This window comes from Hyla sarda, chromosome 2, assembly GCF_029499605.1.
Source record: "Hyla sarda isolate aHylSar1 chromosome 2, aHylSar1.hap1, whole genome shotgun sequence".
Classification (NCBI taxonomy): Eukaryota; Metazoa; Chordata; class Amphibia; order Anura; family Hylidae; genus Hyla; species Hyla sarda.
Window position 1 is genome coordinate 434550416 of NC_079190.1, and position 23488 is coordinate 434573903.

Here is a 23488-nt window from a genome sequence, read left to right on the forward strand (position 1 = left end):
TGCAAGTCTTATGCAATCACTTTCACCTTTGTCTTATGGAAGAACAAGCAGGTGACATAGCAAGAACAATACTGAAAGTGTAGATAACAGCGAGTATACAGGGTAACAGTCTTTGGTAGGGATAAGTGAGGCCATTCGCTAAGCAGCCAATTTGCTTTAGTTTTATTTTTTTTTGCTTGTTTTGTAAATGCTTTTTAGCTATTGTCAGTGTTGATACTGCTGCAGCCATACATCATGAGATGCAGGACAGATACTGTAAAGACCTTTTTTTAAAATTGCACATTATTAACATCCCAACTGGAGCGGAATGAATCTACAGAAAGAAAAACCAAACCCGAATCGGTCATTGATTCATAAGAGCCTAGCAGAAAAACTGATTTTAGGCTGTTCATGATCTGTCACAATGGACAGCGCCCAACAGATCCCAACGACACATAATTGGGTCCATTCATAATGAAGTCCGGTCCATCATGTTGTCGACCAGTTTGATGGGAGGAATCACGTTATTCTTGCCAACCAATAAGACAGTCTGCAGTAGGGATTGACCGATTATCAGATTGGCCGATATTATCGGCCTATATTCACGATTTTTTAAGTTATCAGTATCGGCATCTAACCTTACCGATAATGTGTCCAGCGTGTGCGCCTCCGATACCTTCCGCTGTCCCGTTCTCCCGATCGCATCATGGCGTACTATGTAGGAGCATGTGACACACACGTCACTCCTCCTCCCCAGTGCCCAGCGTAACGCTACGGAGGAAGCAGAGTGACGTGTATGTCACTTGCTCCTCCATAGGACGCTATGATGCGATCGGGAGAACGGGACAGCGGAGCGGCAACACCCGAGGACAGCCGCAGGTGGGCTGTCTCCAAGAGGAGGAAGGGGGGGGGGGCTACTGTCTATAAGGGAGGGCTGCTGTTTATAAGGGGGAGGGGGGCTGCTGTCTATAAGGGGGGGGGCTGCTGTCTACAAGGGGATGGGGTCTGCTGTCTACAAGGGGATGGGGCCTGCTGTCTACAAGGGGGGAATAACGGTATAAGCTATCCGCCTGAAAGTTCACAGGTTATCGTATCAGCTCTAAAAAATCAATATCGGTCGATCCCTAGTCTGCAGCATAGGCTCCTGAGGGTATGTTCACGCAATGGAATTTCCGTTCCGAATTCCGCATTAGAGTTAGAATCTGATATCAATGGGATTCTACTGCGCTGTGCACACGGCAGAATTTCCACAGAAAATGTTTTTGTTAAAGAAATCCTAATTCCGGAGTCTGGAGAAAAAATAGACTTGTCTATTCTTTCTGCAGAGTTCACATGTAAATGCATTGCCGTCTACTGTGCATTTGCGAACGGTCCTAGTGCTGGCATGTTCTGTTGGGAGAATGTCAGCAAATACATTTTCCTAAACATAGTCTAAGGGTATGTTCTCACTGAGGAATCTCTGCTCACCAGATTTCATCTGACGGCCATTGACGTCAACGCAGTCTGTACATAATGCCGCAAAAAGAATGGACATGTCTATGCTTTCAACAAATCATTTTTGCTGTGTGAACCTTAACATTGGTATGAATGAGCCTTTTGCTGACCCTTTTACACCACAGTATTTTAGCGGCAGAGAATTCCGCCGCTGAAATTCCGTAGTGTCCCCTTAAGGACCACAGGTTTTTCAGTTTTTGCACATTCGTTTTTTTCCTCATCACCTTCTAAAAATCATAACGCTTTACATTTTCCACCTACAGACTCATATGAGGGCTTATTTTTTGCGCCACCGATTGTACTTTGTAATTACATAAATCATTTCACCACAAATTTTACAGCGAACCCAGTAAAAAAATATTTGTGGGGCAAAATTGGAAAAAAAAACTAAACGCCATTTTGTAACTTTTGGAGGCTTCCGATGCTATGCAGTGCACTTTTCGGTAAAAAAGACACCATTTCTTTTTTCTGTAGGTTCATACGGTTACAAGGATATCTCATTTATATAGGTTTTATTCTATTTTACTACATTAAAAAAAATTATAGCTACATGCACCAAAATTAGTATGTGTAAAATTGTCATCTCCTGATCCCTATAACTTTTTTATTTTTCCATATACAGGGATGTATAAGGGCTGATTTTTCGCGCTGTGATCTGAAGTTTTTTTAACTTTCTGGAGCCAGTTGATATGAATAAAATGTTTTTTCATGAAATACCCCTTTAAAGAGTACCTCTCATAATCTTGTAAAATGTTATAGTTCTCCCAGTTTGCTGCCTCCATCATGATAAACCACCCCCTGCCTTTATTTTTATTATTTGTTAGTTTTCTACCTTGATATTGCGCTGTATTTTCTGCTCAGTCAGTTTCACAGACTGGGAAGGGGCGTTCCCCAGCAGGCGTGACATCATCTGAAGCCATACAGGGGAGAACTTCCTCCCTCACTCTGTGTGCTACACACAGCCCAGAGCAGTGTGAGATGATCTTTGAGTGGATAAGGCTGTACACACCCCCCTCAGCATTTCCTGTTTTGGGACTTCTGCCAGGCCAGCAGGAGTCCAAAGTCTGTGCAAGAAATGGGGGAAATGTGCTCTGGACAAGTAGGGAGACACCTAGTGGCAGCTTTTTTAAACACAATTAAAACATAGAAAACTTCATTTTTTTTAAACAAAGTACTTAAAGCATTGCAATAGCAAAAATTTGTTTTAATGACAGTGCCCATTTAAGGTTCACACAGCAAAATTCCCAAGCGCAATTTCGTGCACAGAAATTCCGTAGTGTAAACATACCAAATGTAGAACCTAATCTGGGATCAGAGTTGAGTAAATCTACAGAAATGTTGTCAAACTCAGATGTAGTGAGTTGGTCTCTGATTCATCTAGTCTTATACATTTCATTGTTCAGATTCCCCTGGGAAGTGTGAAATGGACCTCTAGACTGTCTCATTCCAGACTTTAACAGGGAATCTGAACACGTAGAAAATGAAACATCTTTTACAAGACTAAGGCCCCCTCCAAATATGTCTGTCATACGGCTGCATTTCTCTCCAGGACTGTAGAAAAAGCACTGGAAGAAAACTGTTGTAGAACTGATCCCATTCATTTGAATTAGAGTTGAGCGAACTTAAAGTAAATTGTCTCGTAGCGAACCTCGTGGCTCGGCCCTTGATTACTTTAGTCTGAGAAAATTAGTTCAGCTTTCCAAGGGCTCTGGTTGCCTGGAAAAGTCCGTGATGACAGTTTTAGGTCTCCTAGGACTGTATCCACCTTTTCCAGACAACTGGAGCCCTTGGAAAGCTGAACTAATTTACGGAGATTAAAGTAATCAACAGCCAAGCGGCGAGGTTCACTACGATACAATTTACTGTAAGTTCGCCCAACTCTAATCTGAATGGGACAGTTCACATTCATCCGGCATCTCAAGTTGGACGCCAGATGGTGGAACACACCGCATGGGCGCCGGACAGGGGAACAGGTCTTGTTGGGTTCCCCTGTCTGGTATGCACAATTATTGAAATACCATTATATACCGTGGAACCGCCAAAAGTTACAAAAATACCGTGATACACACATTTGGTCATACCGCCCAGTCCTACCATGAACTATATCTTGTAAGGATGTAATAAATTGCATTTTTTCTACTTTTTTGCTTGCACGGTTTTTCCTCTTTATTATTATTATTTTTTTAATATAATATTTTATTAGACTATATTATATTGTGGGACATAGCAGTGTCTACAGTGATGATAATAACCAATGAACACAAACTGCAAAAATGTTCACGTTCTATAACAGCGTTCCATTCCCAGTGTCCTCTTTATATTTACATTCCGCTCCCATTTCTCTCCTGATTTCCTGTAGCTTATCTGCTCCTAATGCCCTTTCCTTTTTCTTGTTTTAGCTCTTCTGTACAAGCCTATCGATCGTGTGACCCGGAGTACCTTAGTGCTTCATGTGAGTAACCATTTGATATCCCACGCCACCTGACTTTCACATTTCACTATGAATTCCTTTTCATTTTTCACGACTGTAAAGTTAAAGGGGTTAGCCAGGAAAAAACTTTTTTTTCCATATATATCAACTGGCTCCAGAAAGTTAAACAGATTTGTAAATTACTTATATTTAAAAAAAAATCTTAATCCTTTCAGTACTTATGAGCTGCTGAAGTTGAGTTTTTCTTTTCTGTCTAAGTGCTCTCTGATGACACCTGTCTCGGGAACTGTCCAGAGTAGAACCAAATCCCCATAGCAAACCTCCTCTACTCTGTGCAGTTCCCGAGACAAGCAGAGATGTCAGCAGAGAGCACTGTTGCCAGACAGAAAAGAACAACTCCACTTCAGCAGCTGATAATTATTGGAAGGATGAAGATTTTTTAATCGACGTTATCGACAAATCTGTTTAACTTTCTGGAGCCATTTGATATAAAAAAAAATTTAAAAAAAGTTTTTTCCTGGAATACCCCTTTTAGACGCTATAATACTTGTTGAAAAAAAAGACCTTGATAATGGTTATAGACTATGTCACTAGTAGAAGCAGCTTTTATATTATAGAGTCTGCACAATACCCTGACAAAGCTTTACTAGTGCTCACTTACCCTGCTGACCTTCCTAGAAGAGACCTGTCTTCTCCAGCACCTGCTGTCATGCTTCTAGGTCACTGTTTCCGAACCAAGGTGCGTCCAGCTTTTTTAAAACCTCAGGCTGTCTGGGCATGCTGAGAAATGTAGTTTTGGAAAAGCAGGAGGCACCCCTGTTGGGAAACACTGTTCTAGGTACTAGACAGCAGTGTATTTTCTGAAGAGCTGGGAAAAATGTGTGAAGGGGGAGGCACCTGTGGCCATCACTTTTGCAGGCCATTATTGGTATAGTAGTATAGTAAGCACTCTATAGTAAACACAATTCCCCCCTAAGCTTTAAACTTTATTAACAGGAATGTGTTGACACAGTAGACTTTTTTTTTTTTTTTTTTAACTAAAGTTTTTTATCTTTTTTATTTTGCACTATCCTTCCCCACGACCTAATCAAGACCCTAACTGATTAAAAGTTTTTACGTGTCTCTACGGCATGTCACAATGTTTTTGTTTTTTTTCTATGACAATAATACTTTAAATGTTATGCACACCTTGGCATTGATTTTATTTTTAAATGTTAATTTGTTTCCTGAATGAATGAAAAATGAATAAACTTTCTAAATAGTCTTATACCACAGGGATGTGGAATTCCTATCGCCGGGCAGGTGAATTCTTCAGGCATTTAGCCCTGCTTCGGGCAAAGAATTCACATATATGGGGGCAATTAGTTTTGCCCTGTAACTAAACTCCTATAGACTGCAGCTGTGCGCTGCAGCCTAAAGCAAGCCTCGCAGAACGACAGCGTCCCGGCGTAGGCGCGTGCGATGACATCACTCATCGCGCTCCCCTCCATCTGGACCTAGGATGTCGGAGCGAACATGGGGCCGGAGAACAGGAAGCGGGATCAGAGAGGAGGGGAGGTTTGGTAAATAATGTGGTAAAGGAGAGGAGGGTTGGGCTGAAATATGACACGAGGGGCATCAGAAGGGAGAGAATATAATGACACAGGGGTCATCAGACTGGGGGGGATATAATGACACAGGGATCATCAGCTGGGGGGGATATAATGACACAGGGGGCATCAGCTGGGGGGATATAATGACACAGGGGGCATCAGGCGGGGCAATATAATGACACGGGGCATCAGAGTGGGGGAAATATAATGACACAGGGGGCATCATAGGGGGGGAATACAATGACACAGGGGACATCAGAGGAAGGGATATAATGACACGGGGCATCGGGGGGGAAATATAATGACACCGGGAGTTCATCAGAAGGGGGAATATAATGACAGGGGGCATCGGGGGGGAATACAATGACAGGGGGCATCAGGGGGGGAATACAATGACAGGGGGCATCAGGGGGGAATACAATGACACGGGGCATCAGGGGGGAATACAATGACACAGGGGGCATCGGGGGGGGGAATACAATGACACGGTGGGCATCAGAGGGGGGGAGATACAATGACACAGGGGGCATCAGAGGGGGGAATAGAATGACACGGGGCATCAGAGGGGGGAATAGAATGACACAGGGGGCATCAGAGGGGGGAATAGAATGACACAGGGGGCATCAGAGGGGGGAATAGAATGACACAGGGGGCATCAGAGGGGGGAAAAGAATGACGGGGCATCAGAGGGGGAATAGAATGACACAGGGGCATCAGAGGGGGGGATAGAATGACACAGGGTGCATCAGAGGGGGGGGAATATAATGGCACAGGGGGCATCAGAGGGGGGATATAATGGTGCAGGGGGCATCAGAGGGGGGGGAATATAGTGGGGCAGGGGGCATCAGAGGGGGGGTAACATAATGGCGCAGGGGGCCCTACTTTATCCCTACCTGATGAAGGGACATACCCACCTGAAGGGGGACTACCTACTTAAAGGGATTCTGTAGTGCAAAATAACTTATCCCCATAAGTGATAGATCGCGGGAGTCTGACGGCTGGGACAACCCCCCCTCCCCCCCGTCCCCGTCTCTTGTATGAGACGCCAGCAGACGGCATGAAGGGAATGTTCCGTCCCTGCATGACACGGCTGCTGAAATGCCCCCTCCATGTATCTATGGGATACATGGGGGGGGGGGGGGGCGTGCCGGCCGCTGCATCATGCGGACAAGCCCCCATTCCTGCCGGGGCACCTTACAAGAGATGGGGGGGAGGGGTTTCCCATCGGTCAGGATAAGTTATTTTGCACTGCAGTATTCCTTTAATGGGGCGGACTTACTTATCAGGGACAAGTGGATTGTTATGAGGGACAAGTAGATTCTGCTCCGTTTTAGTCCCTTGGACAAGTGTTTTTTTCTTTAATTTCCACACCCCTGTACCATTTAGCTAAAAGATAAATCTGTCAGATGGACTTTTTGCTGTGTCTGTCTTAGAAATAACAGCGGGGAGGGAAGGAGGTTTCATACCAGGTTAGATAGTAGACAAGGGCATGAGAACCCTTGGAGGACAGCTCACCCAGGGTTGAATCATGTAAACTGTTTACAAGTATAGAGAGAAAATAGAACTCACACAGCCAACTGCAAGAGAAGTGAAGTTTTAGATAAAGACCTATGGAGAAAGTTTTGTGCGCCATAATATGTACAAAGCAATAATGAAGAAAAAGCTCTTAAAGAGTACCTTTCAGATCCTGCAAAAAAAAAAAAATGTTACTCAGTACCTAATCCTGACCATGTACATATAATTTTTATGCTTCTGTCACCTATATTTATTATACAAATCCCTCTTTTCATTAGCTTACAGTGTTAGAAATCCTCTCAAGGGAAGGGGGCGTGTCCCTCCTTGTGGTGGCAGAAGGTGATTGGTGTGTCTGCTCATGCAAGCTTGTCCATGACTCATGGACAAGCCTGATGCTGCTGCAGGACTTGTTAGTGTACCAGTAGGTATGGGGACCCCTAGTGGTGGAATTTTCAGACAACCATATTACAAAAGGTCTTTAAAACTATTTTTAAATCAACTGGTGCCAGAACGTTAAACAGATTTGTAAATTACTTCAATTTAACTCCTTAGGGACTCAGCCTATTTTCACCTTAAGGACTTTGCATTTCGTTTTTGCATTTTTGTTTTTTCCTCCTTCCCTTCTAAAAATCATAACATTTTCAATTTTGCACCTACAGATCCATATAAGGGCTTGTTTTTTGCGTCACCAATTGTACATTGTAATGACATCACTTATTTTATACTGTAACCTGCGGCAAAACAAAAAAAAATATTTGTGGGGTGAAACAAAAAAGAAACGCCATTTTGTAAATTTTGGGAGCTCCCGTTTCTACGCAGTGCACTTTCCAGTAAAAATGACACCTTATCTTTATTCTGTAGGTCCATACGGTTACAAGGATACCCTACTTATATAGGTTTTATTTTATTTTAATACTTAAAAAAATTAATAACTACATGCACCAAAATTAATATTTTTAAATTGGCATCTTCTGACCCCTATAACTTTTACATTTTTCCCCACACGATATGAGGGCTCAGTTTTTGCACCGTCATCTGTAGTTTTTATCGGTACCATTTTTGTTTTGATGGGACTTTTTGATCGCTTTTTATCAATATTTTTATGGTATATGAAGTGACCAAAAATGCACAATTTTGGACTTTGGTATTTTTTTTCACGCCATCGAACGTGTGGTTTAGCCAATCTAATATTTTAATAGTTTTGACATTTACGCACGTGGTGGCCAGTTCCTAAAATGGACAGAGGTGTCAGCAGAGAGCACTGTGGTCATGCTGTCAGTAGAGAGCACTGTGTTCCAAAAAGAAAATAATCTCTTCTGTAGTATTCAGCAGCTAATAAGTACTGGAAGGATTAAGATTTATTAATAGAAGTAATTTACAAATTTGTTTAACTTTCTGGCACCAGTTGATTTAAAAAAAAAAAAAATGTTTTCCACCGGAGTACCCCTTTAAGAGCAGGATAGGTTTGCTATGGGGATTTGCTCCGGCTCTTGACAGCTCCTGACATGGACAGAGGTGTCAGCAGAGAGCACTGTGGTCAGACAGAAAAGAAATTTAAAAAGAAAAGAACTTACTCTGGAGTATACAGCAGCTGATAAGAACTAGAAGGATTAAGATTTTTAAATATTAGTAATTTACAAGTCTGTTTAATGTTCTGGCACGAGTTGATTTAATACATTTTTTTTCACCAGAGTACCCCTTTAAGGAGTGCCTGTCATGAAATAAAACTTTAGATTTTTTGTTCTTGATGTAACGTGATTACTGTGTGTAATGTATCTGTAAAAAAAAAAATGTAAAAAAAATTCCTCTTTCCCTAATTTTTTTTTAGCTTTGACCACCAGGGATCTCTCTTCTATCTCTCCCTGCACTGTGCGCATAGGTTTCGGACTTGTGCCGGACTGGCACAAGTCTGAAGTTGGGGGTGAGGCGTGACATGAGCGCGGCCCTGCGCAGCTCTCGCTCCCTGCCATCTTAATTTTTTATTTTTGAAAAATATAATTACCGTAGCTCACTGTTAGGTTTCTATGACTTACCATCATACTTATGGTCTGTTTATTCAGGGCTGTGCATGGCAGGCAAGATAGCTCCGTTCTCCCTTCTCTATATGCCTTGTGCTATGCATAACAGAGAGGAGGGGAATGACAGCCTGCCTGCAGTGATTGGCTCAGCATAGAACAGGGAAGGGTAGAAGTGTTACTCGGTAGGCTTCAGCTGACGTCACGCCTGCCGGGTAGCGCCCCCTTCAGCCTGAGAAAGCTTACAGGTAGTGAGCAAGCTTTATAAGAGGAATACAAAGGAACCACACGGTGAAATTGAAAAACCAAAACTGCGGGGGACAGTTAAAGAAGAGGGGAAAAGACCAGCACCAGAATATAACACAATACTTATAGTGGCAGGTACTCTTTAATTTCCATCAATAACAACATATAAAAATGTTTTTGGATCTGACAGTGCCCATTTAAAAGATGTCCATAACCTTTAACCAATGCACGGAGGATAACCTCATGCTATAGAGAATCCCAAAAATAAAGTTAGATGAGAACAATATAGTTTTTTTTTTACTTTGTTTAGTTGCAAAATAATTTTGCACACTAATAGATGCTCAATAATTGACACACATAGATATGCTCCTAAGAAAGCCAAAACCTCACCTTAAAGGGGTACTCCATGGCTAGACATGTTATCCCCCTATCTAAAGGATAGGGACCCCGTGAACTCCCCTGATCTCTGCTGAGGCACCCCAGTCATTCGGTGAACGGAGCAAACTCTGCTCCGGGCCGTATGACTTGCAATCACAGCCGCCTTGCCCCTCCATTCATGTCTATGGGAGTAGGCATGACGGCTGTGTACCAGGCTTCCATGACCGTAACGCCGCAGCGCTGGCCTGGAAATAGCGGCTGGTCCCAGCGGCCGGATCCCCTGCGATCAGACGTGTTATCCCCTAACATGTCTAGGAACAGAGTACCCCTTTAAGGGTACTGTCCCACATAGCGCTAAAACAGCGTATTTCATGCTGCCCACGCTGCTATTCTCCGATCAGCATACACACATGGCTACCCCGCGGCAGCATTGTGTGTTTAGTGAGGTTCGCGGGCACGGCTGCACGCCGGTGTGACTGTGACGCGTGGCCCTGCACCCAAACCTCACTGCACACATAGGGCTGCCGCTGGGTAGCCCTCCTGTGTGTATGCTCATCACAAAATACGCAGCATATTTCCTGCTACGCAGCACATTTTGCGCAGAATGCTCAAAAATACTATTGTGCACAAAGATTAAAGTGGGGACCCCATGTACTTCTGTAAGTGCCCTGTTACAACTTTATGCAGCAGGAAGCCTTGTGTATGTTGCATTTAGTCTTATATACTCGCATACTTGGTTTATTACTATGTATAAATGTTGTCACATCTAATTTTATCAGTCAAATAATTCTCAGTTAATACTTCTTTTACAGTAATCCTTAATATCATAGAACACATACTAGTATAGGTTCATTATGGGTAAGGCATGAACTAGTATAGGTTCGTTATGGGTAACCCATGTATTGTATTTCTGCATCAAAATCTGGAGTGGAAAATCTGCACTAAAACATTCAGATTTTAAAAAATGTATTATATTGATGCCACAAGCTAATGAATTTTACATGGTCTATTGAGGTGTAGCTCTGTGCCCACATTCGAGAAATATACTCTTCTCTGCTGATATACTCTACTCTTCACTATTGTATCCAACACCGCTAAGTGTGTTCAGATTAATCAAAAGGAAACCTCAGCCACTTTTTTTATTTTATTTTTAAATACAGAAGTCTAAATGTGAACATGTTCTTGATGCTTTACTATGTCTGACATTACAGTTAGAGATGAGCGAACTTACAGTAAATTCGATTCGTCACAAACTTCTCGGCTCGGCAGTTGATGAATTTTCCTGCATAAATTAGTTCAGCTTTCCGGTGCTCCGGTGGGCTGGAAAAGGTGGATACAGTCCTAGGAGACTCTTTCCTAGGAATGTATCCACCTTTTCCAGCCCACCGGAGCACCTGAAGGCTGAACTAATTAACGCAGGAAAAGTCATCAACTGCCGAGCCGAGAAGTTTGTGACGAATCGAATTTACTGTAAGTTCGCTCATCTCTAAATACAGTAATATGAATAGAGGGAATGTCCAGCGCAGGTAGATCAGACAAATTCTTTATTATATCTTGCTTCAGCACATGTAAAACATGACAAAGTGACGCGTTTCGGCCCTAACGTCGGGCCTAAGGCCCGACGTTAGGGCCGAAACGCGTCACTTTGTCATGTTTTACATGTGCTGAAGCAAGATATAATAAAGAATTCGTCTGAGATACCTGCGCTGGAAATTCCCTCTATTCATATTACTGTGCTGTAGGCGTTGCCCACACCAGTCCAGGCGCTACGGGCTTGGGAGTGAGCTGGACTTCCACTTGCTTGCTGATATGTCTGACATTACTAACATTTCTGTGTCTTTTTCTCTAATGTTTTTAGGATCTTTTGAAGCATACACCTGTGGACCACCCCGACTATCCATTGCTTCAAGATGCACTTCGCATCTCTCAGAATTTTCTGTCCAGTATCAATGAGGACATTGATCCACGGAGAACTGCAGTGACAACACCTAAGGGCGAGGTGAGACACATGTCTGGAACGGCGTTGGCAGGAATAAGGATGCCTGTGACTATCGCCTCTAAAGCAGTATTGCAAGTGCAAAAACTTAAAAAAAAAATTATATATAAAAATTTAAGAAGATTTGTCAATGGGATCTGCCATCAATATCATGTATAAAGGTCATTTTTACATGGGTTAATTATTTCCAATAATCGGCCTATGGAAAGGGCCAGAGGTCAGCTGACATAGGAGCAAACTCTACTTCATCTGCTGATCACATCTTTCGTGCTGCCAATGAATTCATTGTTATTGACCACATATTGCCCTGTCTCAGCATAGGGTGTGTGGCTAATAATAATACATTTAATGGGTTGCACAGTTGATCAAGCCTTGTGAAGACTTTGCATACGAGAGCCAATCCCCAATATTGGCGCTAGTTACCGCCAGCGTCTAATAGGGCACTAAGGGTATGTCAGAGGCTCAGCTCAGTCTGCTATCCAGGAAAACAGACATTAGGTTGATTTTTACAGATCTGTGTTTTCCAATATACTCGAGTATAAGCTGAGTTTTTCAGCATGATTTTTCGTGCTGAAAACACCCCCCTCGGCTTATACTCGAGTGAACTCTCTGCCTTTCAATCCCTTCTCAGTGGTCTTCAACCTGCGGACCTCCAGATGTTGCAAAACTACAACTCCCAGCCATCGGCTGTCCGGGCATGCTGGGAGTTGTAGTTTTGAAACCTCTGGAGGTCCGTAGGTTGAAGACCACTGCGGCCTTTGTCATCATCCAGACCCCCCCTTTTAGTTTTCTACTCCCCTCCCTTCGGTAGGAAGGAAGGGTGAGCTGGTCCGGGCCATCTATGCTGCAGGGACTGTCCGGTAAGGTAGGGTTAGTCATTACGGGCTGTCCATTTTCACCGTGGGGGCCCTCTTCTCTGCTCCGGGCCTGTCCCGGACTAGTGACGTTGCCTTGACGACGACGCACAGGGACGTTCATTCGCAGCCTGCGCATGAACTTCCCTGTGCGTCTTCGTCAAGGCAGCGTCACTAGTCCGGGACAGGCCCGGAGCGCGGAGCAGAGGGGGCCCCCGGTGAAAATGGACAGCCCGGAACGACTAACCCTCCTCACTGGACGGTCCCTGTAGCATAGATGGCCCGGACCAGCTCACCCTTCCTTCCCACCGAGGGGAGGTGAGTAGAAAACTAAAAGGGTGGTCTGGATGATGACGAAGGTCGCAGTGGTCTTCAACCTGCCGACCTCCAGAGGTTTCAAAACTGCAACTCCCAGCATGCCTGAACAGCCGATGGTGAGGTCCGCAGGTTGAAGACCACTGATGAAGGGATTGACAGGCGGTGATGATGAGGGGGGGGGGGGGGTGATGATGATGATGGGGGTCTGGATGATGACGGGGGTCTGGATGATGAAGGGGGGGGTGATGATGACGGGGGTCTGGATGATGACAGGGTAATGATGAAGGGGGGATGATGACAGGCGTTGATGATGAAGGGGGGATGATGACAGGGTGATGATGATGAGGGTGTTAATGACGGGGGTCTGGATGATGACAGAGGGGATGATGTATTTCCCACCCTAGGCTTATAGTCGAGCCAATAACTTTTCCTGGGTTTTTGGGGTGAAATTAGGGGCCTCGGCCTATATTTGGGTCGGCTTATACTCGAGTATATACGGTATGCAGCACAAGGAGTGAATCTCATTTGTTCCATAGGTTGATAGGTTGAGCCATACATTCATCTTAATGTATAGCTGCCTTGAGTCGTATGTGTTAGAGAAACCACAGCAGTGTTATCCAGTTAAGTAATATTAGCATTTTATTAGTAGCATTCGTTGTGACACCAACAAACAATTTCCTCTGTTTTGACAGCACGGACAGCTACCACAAAGATGTTCACTTTATTGTTCGTGTAGCTACATAACAGTGTCAGCAGCTTGGATCATTTCGAGCGCAGACAGATCCCCTTTAAACTGCCTTTGGGCCCATGCACACTAAGACATTTCTGTGCAGAGATTTCATGTGCAGCAGGCACCGCCCTAATGAATTTGCACCATGTACAAGTGGACATGCACTATGCCCGATGATGACAATGCAGTTCCGAGTGGAATTCCGCCAAAAGAATGAATATGTTAATTCTTTCGGTGGAGAACGGAATTGAAAATTCTACAATGTAGCAGAACTCCACTGAAAACAATGGGAAGCTGCTGCCCCAAAATCTCAGCGAGCAGAAATCCCATAGTGTGCATGGGCCTTTTAAAGTTCAGGATTAGAAAAACATGGCCACTTTCTTCTTAAAACAGCCTCTAATTGCTGAAAACCCCTGGACCTGCATGGCACTGTTTTTGGAAGTAAGCAGCTATGTTTTTTTTGGCATGCCTAGACAACCCATTTTAACAAGTCTAGACAACTTGTTTCAACAAGTCATCATCCTGTGATGCAGTCAGCAGGACTGATCCATCATATGGTGACATTCTAAATTCGATTTTTCAATAAGCTTATACACATTGCGAGTCACACATACTATCCAATTTTTTTATTGTTCTGCTATGCGATTTGAGGGGCACCCTCATATATTGCTGTACCGACACTACAAAATGAAATGTATGGCTACAGGTAGCAGGGGATGAAATCAATTTTTTTGCTTATGTAGCATGCCTATCAACATTAAAGGGGTACCCCTGTGTCTTTGTAACATAACTAAGCCTTTTTTTTTCTTTTTCCCTGGCAGCAAAGAGGTAAAGATTTATATGCATCATAGCTTTAGGCTATATAAATGCAGCCGTAGCTATTTTCAGGGCTATAGATCAGTGGTCTTCAACCTGCGGACCTCCAGATGTTGCAAAACTACAACTCCCAGCATGACCGGACAGCCGTTGGTTGTCCGGACATGCTGGGAGTTGTAGTTTTGCAACATCTGGAGGTCCGCAGGTTGAAGACCATTGTTATAGATGTTTTGGGAATCAATATTAAAATTTAGACATTGTTCACAGTAGCAGCAAAGAGCCCACATATGTCAATATAGAGCATTCCCTGCAAAGTTTAGGATGAAGGTTTCTTAAATGAACTGGTGCCAGAAAGTTAAACAGATTTGTAAATTATTTCTATTAAAAAATCTTTATCCTTCCAGTACTTATTAGCAGCTGCATGCTGCAGAGAAAATACTTAGCTTTTTTTAATTTCTTTTTTTTGTCTTGTCTTGTCCACAGTGCTCTCTGCTGACACCTCTGTCCATGGCAGGAACTGTCCAGAGCAGGATAGGTTTGCTATAAGGATTTTCTCCTTCTCTGGACAGTTTCTGATATGGGTATCAGGTGTCAGCAGAGAGCACTCTGGACAAGACCAAAAAGAAATTCAAAAGGAAAAGAATTTCCTCTGTAGCATACAGCTGCTAAAAAGTACTGGAAGGATAAAGATTTTTTAAGTAATTTACAAATCTGTTTAACTTTCTGGGACAAGTTCATTTAAAGAAAAAAAATGTTTTCCACGGAGTACCCCTTTAAGGCTATGCTTACACTGCGTACAACCTTTATATCTACAAGTGACTACTTTTGTAGTCACTCATTCTTTTGTTGGTAAAATAAAACCATAGTCTACTGCGTCTACTGCGCTTTTGAGGCCTTAATAAAAGAATGTGTTCACAAGGTGGACCGACCATGGTTTTCAGTAGACTACCTGTGTCCTATTAAAGTGAACAGGATATATCTTTCTGTTCTATCTATCCTGACATATACCTGTACCCCTTGTACAGTGTGAACATATCTTTACTCTAAGCAGAACAAGATGTGAGGACCTGTTTACCCACTCACTAACACTGCACCGTCACAGTATATGTCAGCATACCTTTTTTGCAGTACTCCATTATATTCATTGGATGAACAGCCTGAAAATGGTGTGAACATATCCATAGCCATTTGTTAGGACAATATATATATAACTCGCGTGTGTGTGTGTGTTTGTATGTATGTATGTGTGTGTGTTTGTGTGTGTGTATGTTCCACAAAAACGTCCAAACAGCTAAAGATATTAACATGAAACTTGGCACACATGTTACTTATATGTCAACAACAAACATAGACTAGGTAATTTAACCCTTTCCCACCCCCATTTTCCAGGGTCGGGGTTTTTGTTTAAAGTCCCATACAAGTCTATGGGAAATATATGTTACTGTATAACTTCCAAACGGCTGGAGATATTTCCATAATACTTGGTCACATGTTACTTATATGTCCATTTAAAAATATAGGATAGTTAATTTAACCTTTAACTACCCCCATTTGTGAGGTTCGGGGTTTTTGTTTAAAGTCCCATGCAAATCAATGGGAAATGTATGTTCTCACATAACTTCCGTACAGGTGGAGTTATTTCAATACCTGGTACGCATATTACCAGTCGGGATAGGAGGATGGGATAGGAGGTCGGTATAGGAAGTCGGGATAGGAGGACGGGATGGTTGGTATAGGAGGTCGGGATATGAGGACGGGATATGGGGTTGGGATATGACAACAATATATGAGGACGGGATATGAAGTCAAAAGCTTCCTCTGTTGATTTTCCTCCACAACAAGGATTAGGAAGGAACAACCGGGCAACGCCGGGTACTCAGCTAGTAATATATATAATTGTATGTGACTGAACAACCCCTATATATATATATATATATATATATATATATATATATATATATATATAAATCTATCAGGGATGTGGAATTCCTATCGCCCGACGCCCGGGACTAGCAGTTTTGGGCGCCGGGCAGGTGAATTTGTCCGGCCCATAGGGCAGGACCTGACAAGTGCGGTGGCGATCTGCAGTCTGTATGGAGCGGGCTGCCGACTCCTGCCCGCTCCATACTCTGCCGCCTCCGACAATAAAAAACTGTGTCCTCGGAAGCAGAGCAGGGGAGATGAGAAGCTGTGTATTTGTCTTCTCTCTCCTGCTCTGCAGACGTGCGGGGGGGAGATGAGGGGACGTGGCTTCTTGCTCTACAGACGTGCGGGGGGAGATGAGGGGGCGTGGCTTCTTGCTCTACAGACGTGCGGGGGAGATGAGGGGGCGTGGCTTATTTCTCCCCGTGCAGACCTGCGTCCTCTGCCTTCACTCCCCCCAGCTGTAGCTTCGGAGAGCTGAGGAGCGGACGCACGTCTGCACGGGGAGATGTATGCGGCGCTCTGCAGTATGTATGGAGCGGGCTCGGGATTCCTGCCCGCTCCATACTCTGCAGCCCCCGGCTGTTCTCAGTAGCCGGGGGCCGCCGCTAATAGCCAGCATGCGGCCGCCGCTGTCAAAGCTGACAGCGGCGTCTAAAGGGAGATGTGAATGCTCCCTGGTGGGCTAGTGGGGTGGATCGCCCCCCCGCAGTGCGATCGCAGGGGGGCGATCCACTATAGAGGTAGCCGGAGGGCTTACCTCTGCTTCCTCCTCTCCCGGCTCTGTCATTGATAGATCCTGGCTGGACCAGGCTCTATCAATGGATCACAGAGCACACAGATTAATAGAGTTCAATAGAATCTATTCATCTGTCTGAGGAATCTAATTATTCCTCATAAGTCTAATAAAGTGTAAAAAAAAAAAAAAAAAGTTTTGAAAGACACATTAACCCAGTGGTCTTCAAGCTGTGCCCCTCCAGATGTTACAAAACTACAATTCCCAGCATGCCAGGACAACCGTTGGCTGTCCGGGCATGCTGGCAGTTGTAGTTTTGCAACATCTGGAGGGCCACAGTTTGAAGACCGCTGCATTAACCCCTTCCATGTTAAAGTTCAAACCACCCCCTTTTCCTATATAAAAACATGCAAACATAATAAAAATAAACATATTTGGTATCGCTTCGTGCGTAATTGTACAACCTATTAAAATAGAACATTATGTATCCCGTACGGTAAATGTAAAAAAAATACCAAACCACAGATTTGCAATTTTTATAATATCCCATAAAAAAAAGTTAAAAAGCGATTAAAAAGTCAGATCAATGCCAAAATGGTACTAATCCAAAAAAAAGATTATGGCGCAAAACATGAGCCCTCATACAGCCAGGTATGCGGAAAAAAAATAAAGCTACAGGGGTTAAAAAATGGCAATTAAAAAAATTAGAAAACGTTCAGAATTAGTAAAACATGACGTAAACGATACAAATCTGGTATCGCTGTAATCAGGCGCCTAAAGTATAAAACTAACCTGTTACCTCAACCACAAGGTAAATGGCGCAGAAAAGAAAACCCACCAAATCTGCAAAATTATCTTTTACTATTTCAATTTCAATTCCCCAAATATATATATATATATATATATATATATATATATATATATATATTTTTTTTTTGGTTCAGAGAATATGTTATTGAAAAATTAAAAGGTATCATTATAGTAGGTAGTTATGGCTATTATAGGGCGAGGAGGAAAAAATCAGAGCATAAAAGCGAAAATTGGTCCGGACAAGTGGATCGTCATGAGGGACAAGTAGATTTTGCTCCATTTTAGTCCCGTGGACAAGTAGTTTTTTATAAAATTTCCACACCCCTGATATATATATATATATATATATATATATATATATATATATATATAGTCTGTGTTAAGATGTTCCATTGTTCTGGCCTCTTAGCAGTATAATCTTGCAGAAGTTGAATCAGACAGCTGTGCATCTGCTGACAATGTGCCTCTTTTCTGAATGCTGAGGGTAATGATGTCTTATAGTGCAGAGAAGGAGTCTTCCTTGTGTCATCAGAAACTTGCCCTTTCTGCTGGCAATATAACCATTTCAATGCCTCACCATGTGCATCAAATTACAAGAGCTCTAAAATAAACTCCATAAAATATGTTTACATGGACAAAAATACAAGTTCATTTGAAAACTATGAGAAGTGTTTTACTAAATCTGAAATTCAAGGACATGAGTATTGGTTTACTATAAGAAAGGAGTCAGCGTCAGGCAGCTGCCGCACGAGCATGGAAGTAGATGGCATTCTCTGCTCAACCTTCTAGGAGATGTTTAAGTCTGAGAAATGTTAGAAGTAAAATAAAGAGACAGCGATACCTGACCAGGTTATAGCAAAAGTAAATTGGAATTGTAATAAAAAGGCTTTATGTTTTCTATGAGCTTTATATGGCAATAAAATCCACATAACCAGTACACATCCATTTGTAATGAGAAAATGACGGCAAGCAAATGATGGGGCCTGTAAACCTAATGTTTATTTACCGTGCCTGCGGTCTTGAATGGCTCCATTGTTCCCTTTCAGCAACTATTTTGGGCAGTGAAAGACTGAGTATAAAGTTCATTAATATGTCTACCTGCACTGCATTATCTCATTTCTTTCTGGTTTATATTTATTTCTGTATTAAATGCGTAGTTTTTATACACCCTGTCAAACTGTGTATCGACATCATTATTTTGCAAATTTTTTTTTAATTACCATTTCTCCATCATTAACGAAAACTTTAAACATATCTCAGAGATGTGTCAAACGTTTTGATCAGTCATGGTCTGAGTTTTCTGACCTCACCGATCTTAAGTAGGAAGAAGCGCACAGTCATGCTCTTCCCTCCCTGGCTCACTGCCTTTCACAGAAGAGACGAGCTCCATAGGCTTTGTACAGGGGACAAAGATTGCAGCAAGCAGGGAGTGAAGCACATAACCACGCACTTCTCCTAGCATGTTTCAGAGATCGATTACGGGTCAGAACATTCAGACCCAAAAGATCAAAACTTTTTACATTTGTTTTTTTTTTTTTCTAATGACTGGAACACTTTAAAATATAGTAAGGAAAAGTAAAGACCAGGCAGAATATTTCTATCGCAAATCCATATACAATCCATTGCAAATCAGTACAAAATCGGCATGTGTTATTTGTGTTTTATTATTTATTGCACTATATTTTCTATACAGTTCACTCTGTAATTCTGTGGCAAATCTACCATGTCTAAGGATTGGACAACATGTAGACTTTTTGGGTCACATCTTTGAAGTACAGTGATCCCTCAACTTACAATGGCCTCAACATACAATAGTTTCAACATATAATGGTCTTTATTGGACCATTGTAAGTTGAAACCAGACTCAACATACAATGCTACAAACAATCCAGATCTGTGAAACATGTCAATGGCTGGAAGAACCAACCAATCAGAATGGGCATCTTACTGGTAAAACACTTGTATTACTGAAGTGTATGCACTGACTGATGTCTGGTAGCGCCCCCTACAGTACAGGGAGGTATTACATGTTCTGTACTCTTTACCTGTACCAGGGTTAGCTGCTCTTAAGGACACCAGGTGGGGGCGGCTCCATTTTACATTTTTAGGACATTGCGTGTACTGTATAGGACCCTGAAGAAGCTCCTGTACTCTACATAGACCAGCGTTTCCCAACCAGTGTGCCTCCAACTGTTGCAAAACTACAACTCCCAGCATGCCCGGACAGCCGAAGGCTGTCCGGGCATGCTGGGAGTTGTAGATTTGCAACAGCTGGAGGCACACTGGTTCGGAAACACTGACATAGACAGTAGGGATGTAAGAAAAAATCGATTCTCGCGATAATCGCGATTTTTTCATTTGCCGATACTGAATCGATTCAAAATATCTTTTAGGGATGTGGAATTTTTATCTCCTGACGCCCGGAACAGCATATCCTGGGCATCAGGAGATAAAAGTTCCACATTTGTGGAGCCGGGCAGGCCGGATCTGACACGGTGGCGCTCTGGGTGTATGGAGCGGGCTCCGACTCGTGCCCGCTCCGTACTATGCGACCCCCGGCTGATTTCAGTAGCCGGGGGCCGCCGCCAATAGCCAGCATGCGGTGATCGCCGCGGCTGGCTTATTAAAGGAGTACTCCGGTGCACACTTTTCTCATTTTATCCCGTCTGGGCTGCAAAATAAAAGAAAACGCACTTTATCTTACCTGCCAACGAGCCCCCGGAGCTCCGGTACAGGTGTTCGGTCCCCGGGCTGTATTCTTCTTACTTCCTGTTAGCCCGGCACGTCACACGGAGCTTCAGCCTATCACCAGCAGAGGCGGGACATCGCTGCGGCCGGTGATAGGTTGAAGCTCCGTGTGACGTGCCCGGCTAACAGGAAGTAAGAAGAATACAGCCCGGGGACCGAACACCTGTACCGGAGCTCCGGGGGCTCGTTGGCAGGTAAGATAAAGTGCGTTTTCTTTTATTTTGCAGCCCGGACGGGATAAAATTAGAAAAGTGTGCACCGGACTACTAGATCGCCGCTGTCAAAGCTGACAGCGGCGTCTATTGGGATCTATGAATGCTCCCAGGTGGGCGATGTATCGGGATATATCGTGATGTATCGTCACCTAGACGGTATCGCGATATATCGGGATATATATCGAATCGCCACACAGGTATCGCGATTCGAATCGTATCGCCAAATTCTTGGCGATTCACACCCCTAATAGACAGTGATTTACAACTCCCAGCAGCTCTTTCTTACTTTTATATGTAAGGATTTGCTTTATCTATAATAATCTACTTATTTTTCTTTAATTCTCACTTTTTCCTATTTTTGGATGACATTTTGGTGGCTTCAGAACCAATTACCAGGTTTCCATAGAGTTCTGGTCTCAACATACAATGGTTTCAACATACAATGGTCGTCCTGGAACCAATTAATATTGTAACTTGAGGGACCACTTAACTTTATGGAGCTACAGATGGAGTTGTGACAAATCCTTTACGCTGCATTGAACTAAATGTACTCAAGGCAGGGGTCTACAATAATACCGGAAAAGTGTGAAAAAGCCATTTGAAGCCCCAACCTTTGGCTATAATAATAATTTTTTTCTTTCCAGACAGTCTTAATTTTTAATTTCCATTTCTTTTATTTATTTTTCAGACCCGGCAACTGGTAAAAGATGGTTTCATGGTTGAACTATCAGAAAACTCCCGCAAACTGCGACATCTTTTCTTGTTTACAGACCTCTTGCTTTGCGCCAAGCTTAAGAAGACTTCTGTTGGGTAGGTGAATATAAAGGAGTATGGCTGTATACCCATCGCTGCCTACAATGTGCCATGTTATTCCGAGAACCATAAGTCAGGAAGGTGTGACTGCAGTTATAAAGCTTATTTCCCACAGATATCAAGAAATAAATTTTGTGCCCAACAGCACAAAAGGTATTTTTCTTTATTTGTGCCCAGTGTATACTCTTGTGCCCATATTTGCAAAGGCAAGAGAATTAAAGAGGTACTCCTCCTTTTTTTTTTCTTCAAAAGATGCCCACCTTGTCCCTTCATAACAAAAAACCTTTACTCACCTCCTGTTCTCCCCTTTGCCTCTGATATGGCTGCTTCCGTCCCTAATGTGATCCTTTTCCTGGTGCCGAGGGTCGACCTGTCAAAGTGCAGCTCGACAAACCTCTGGCTGTAGTGGTGTCCTGCCTTGGCCAGTTATTAGTGGAGCGGCAATGTGACATATTGAGTCATGGCGCAAGGAAGAAGACTGGAGACAGAAGCAGCAATGTTGGGGGAATGCAGGAGGTGAGTTAAGGTTTATTTTTTTTATAAGGCTGCTTGCTACAGCTTGAGAGTAACCCTCTAACACTTGCCTCTTTGAAGTGTTGGCAGCCACTAGATACAGCTGGCACTGCTAAAATTTTTGTCATGACACAGAAGTGGGAAAACTGTAAGCTTTTTGTTTCACTAACTGGTATTACTGGTATTGACACTTTTAAAGGGGTTGTCTGAGTTTATTAGGGAAAAAATTGAACATTAGACATTCAAACTAATAAGTGGAACAATAGATTTATCTCAGACCCCTCAGTGTTCCCCTCCAGTTGTCATTTACATGCGGCCACTGATACTGTGCTGTGTCATTCAGTGGTGTCAGCGTTCACATGCCATACTGCATTACTGTTCTCAGGTTTCATCTTTGCATGTTAGTGTTTATTTATTGATTTATAAGTAACATTAGTTTTTTTGTACAGGAAACACCAGCAGTATGATTGTAAGTGGTACATCCCCCTGGCTGATCTGGTATTCCCTTCCCTGGAGGAGTCAGAGCCCATCCCACAGCTGCATGCTACACCGGACCACGAGATAGAAGAAATGAAGGCAAAGATATCCGTTCTTAAAAGTGAGATCCAAAAAGAAAAGGTACGTTGATCGGTTTTGAACACTGGCCTGATCATCTCCCCTTTATCAATTTATGAGGGGCTTTACAGAGGACAAGAACAATATTCTTCAGTATGGAACCTGATCTGTCATAAGGGCTTCATCAGGCCCAGGGAGAAATTTAGCACGTTGGCTTCCGGGGGCCGTACTAGAAGAATAACAAATGTTCGTAAGGCCGATTTCACTTGAGTGTCTTACATGCCTATTTTTGTAGTTATTACAGATGTAAGTCCTGGCCGGACTGCAGGTCTGATAAACTGAATTTACATTTGTCCATTCTGATCCTTTGACCTGTAGTCAGGTCGGTACTTGTGGCTGTAATAAAGATGCAAAAATGCATCCATAATAGTCAGTGTAAAACCAGTCAAACCTTAAGTATAGGCAAATTGAGTCTTGGTGGGAGTATTCATAAGCCTGTAGATGCACAAAATATATATGAAACACATCAATTTTAATCAAGGAAAAGTTTAGATTATAATACAAAGTGTAATGTTTAGCATTGACAGACTCTCTAATGTTCAATGTTCCTTATTCGGTGCCATAGTCTTAATGCTGTTCTCCCATCTACATCTGCAGAAGTCCAATAAAGGGTCAAGTCGGGCTATTGAAAGACTGAAGAAGAAAATGTTTGAGTACGAATCCTGGCTTCTTCTCTTCTCTCCTACAATTCCGTTTCGAATCCATAACAAGAATGGCAAGGTAAGTCTTAGTCGTGGGTTGCCTGGAGCTG

General features: G+C 43.0%; 1 protein-coding gene across 7 annotated transcripts in view; it reads left to right on the forward strand.

Moving 5' to 3' along the window:
* The window catches only part of ABR (ABR activator of RhoGEF and GTPase), a 442924-nt gene that overhangs the window by 310175 nt on the left and 109261 nt on the right, over positions 1–23488 (forward strand). For all 7 annotated transcript variants that reach the window (XM_056559132.1, XM_056559136.1, XM_056559135.1 and 4 more), the window contains 5 exons: positions 3873–3925; positions 11509–11649; positions 21485–21606; positions 22572–22740; positions 23335–23457. In XM_056559132.1, the coding sequence (XP_056415107.1) occupies positions 3873–3925; positions 11509–11649; positions 21485–21606; positions 22572–22740; positions 23335–23457 (608 nt within the window). The remainder of the gene's footprint in view (positions 1–3872; positions 3926–11508; positions 11650–21484; positions 21607–22571; positions 22741–23334; positions 23458–23488) is intronic.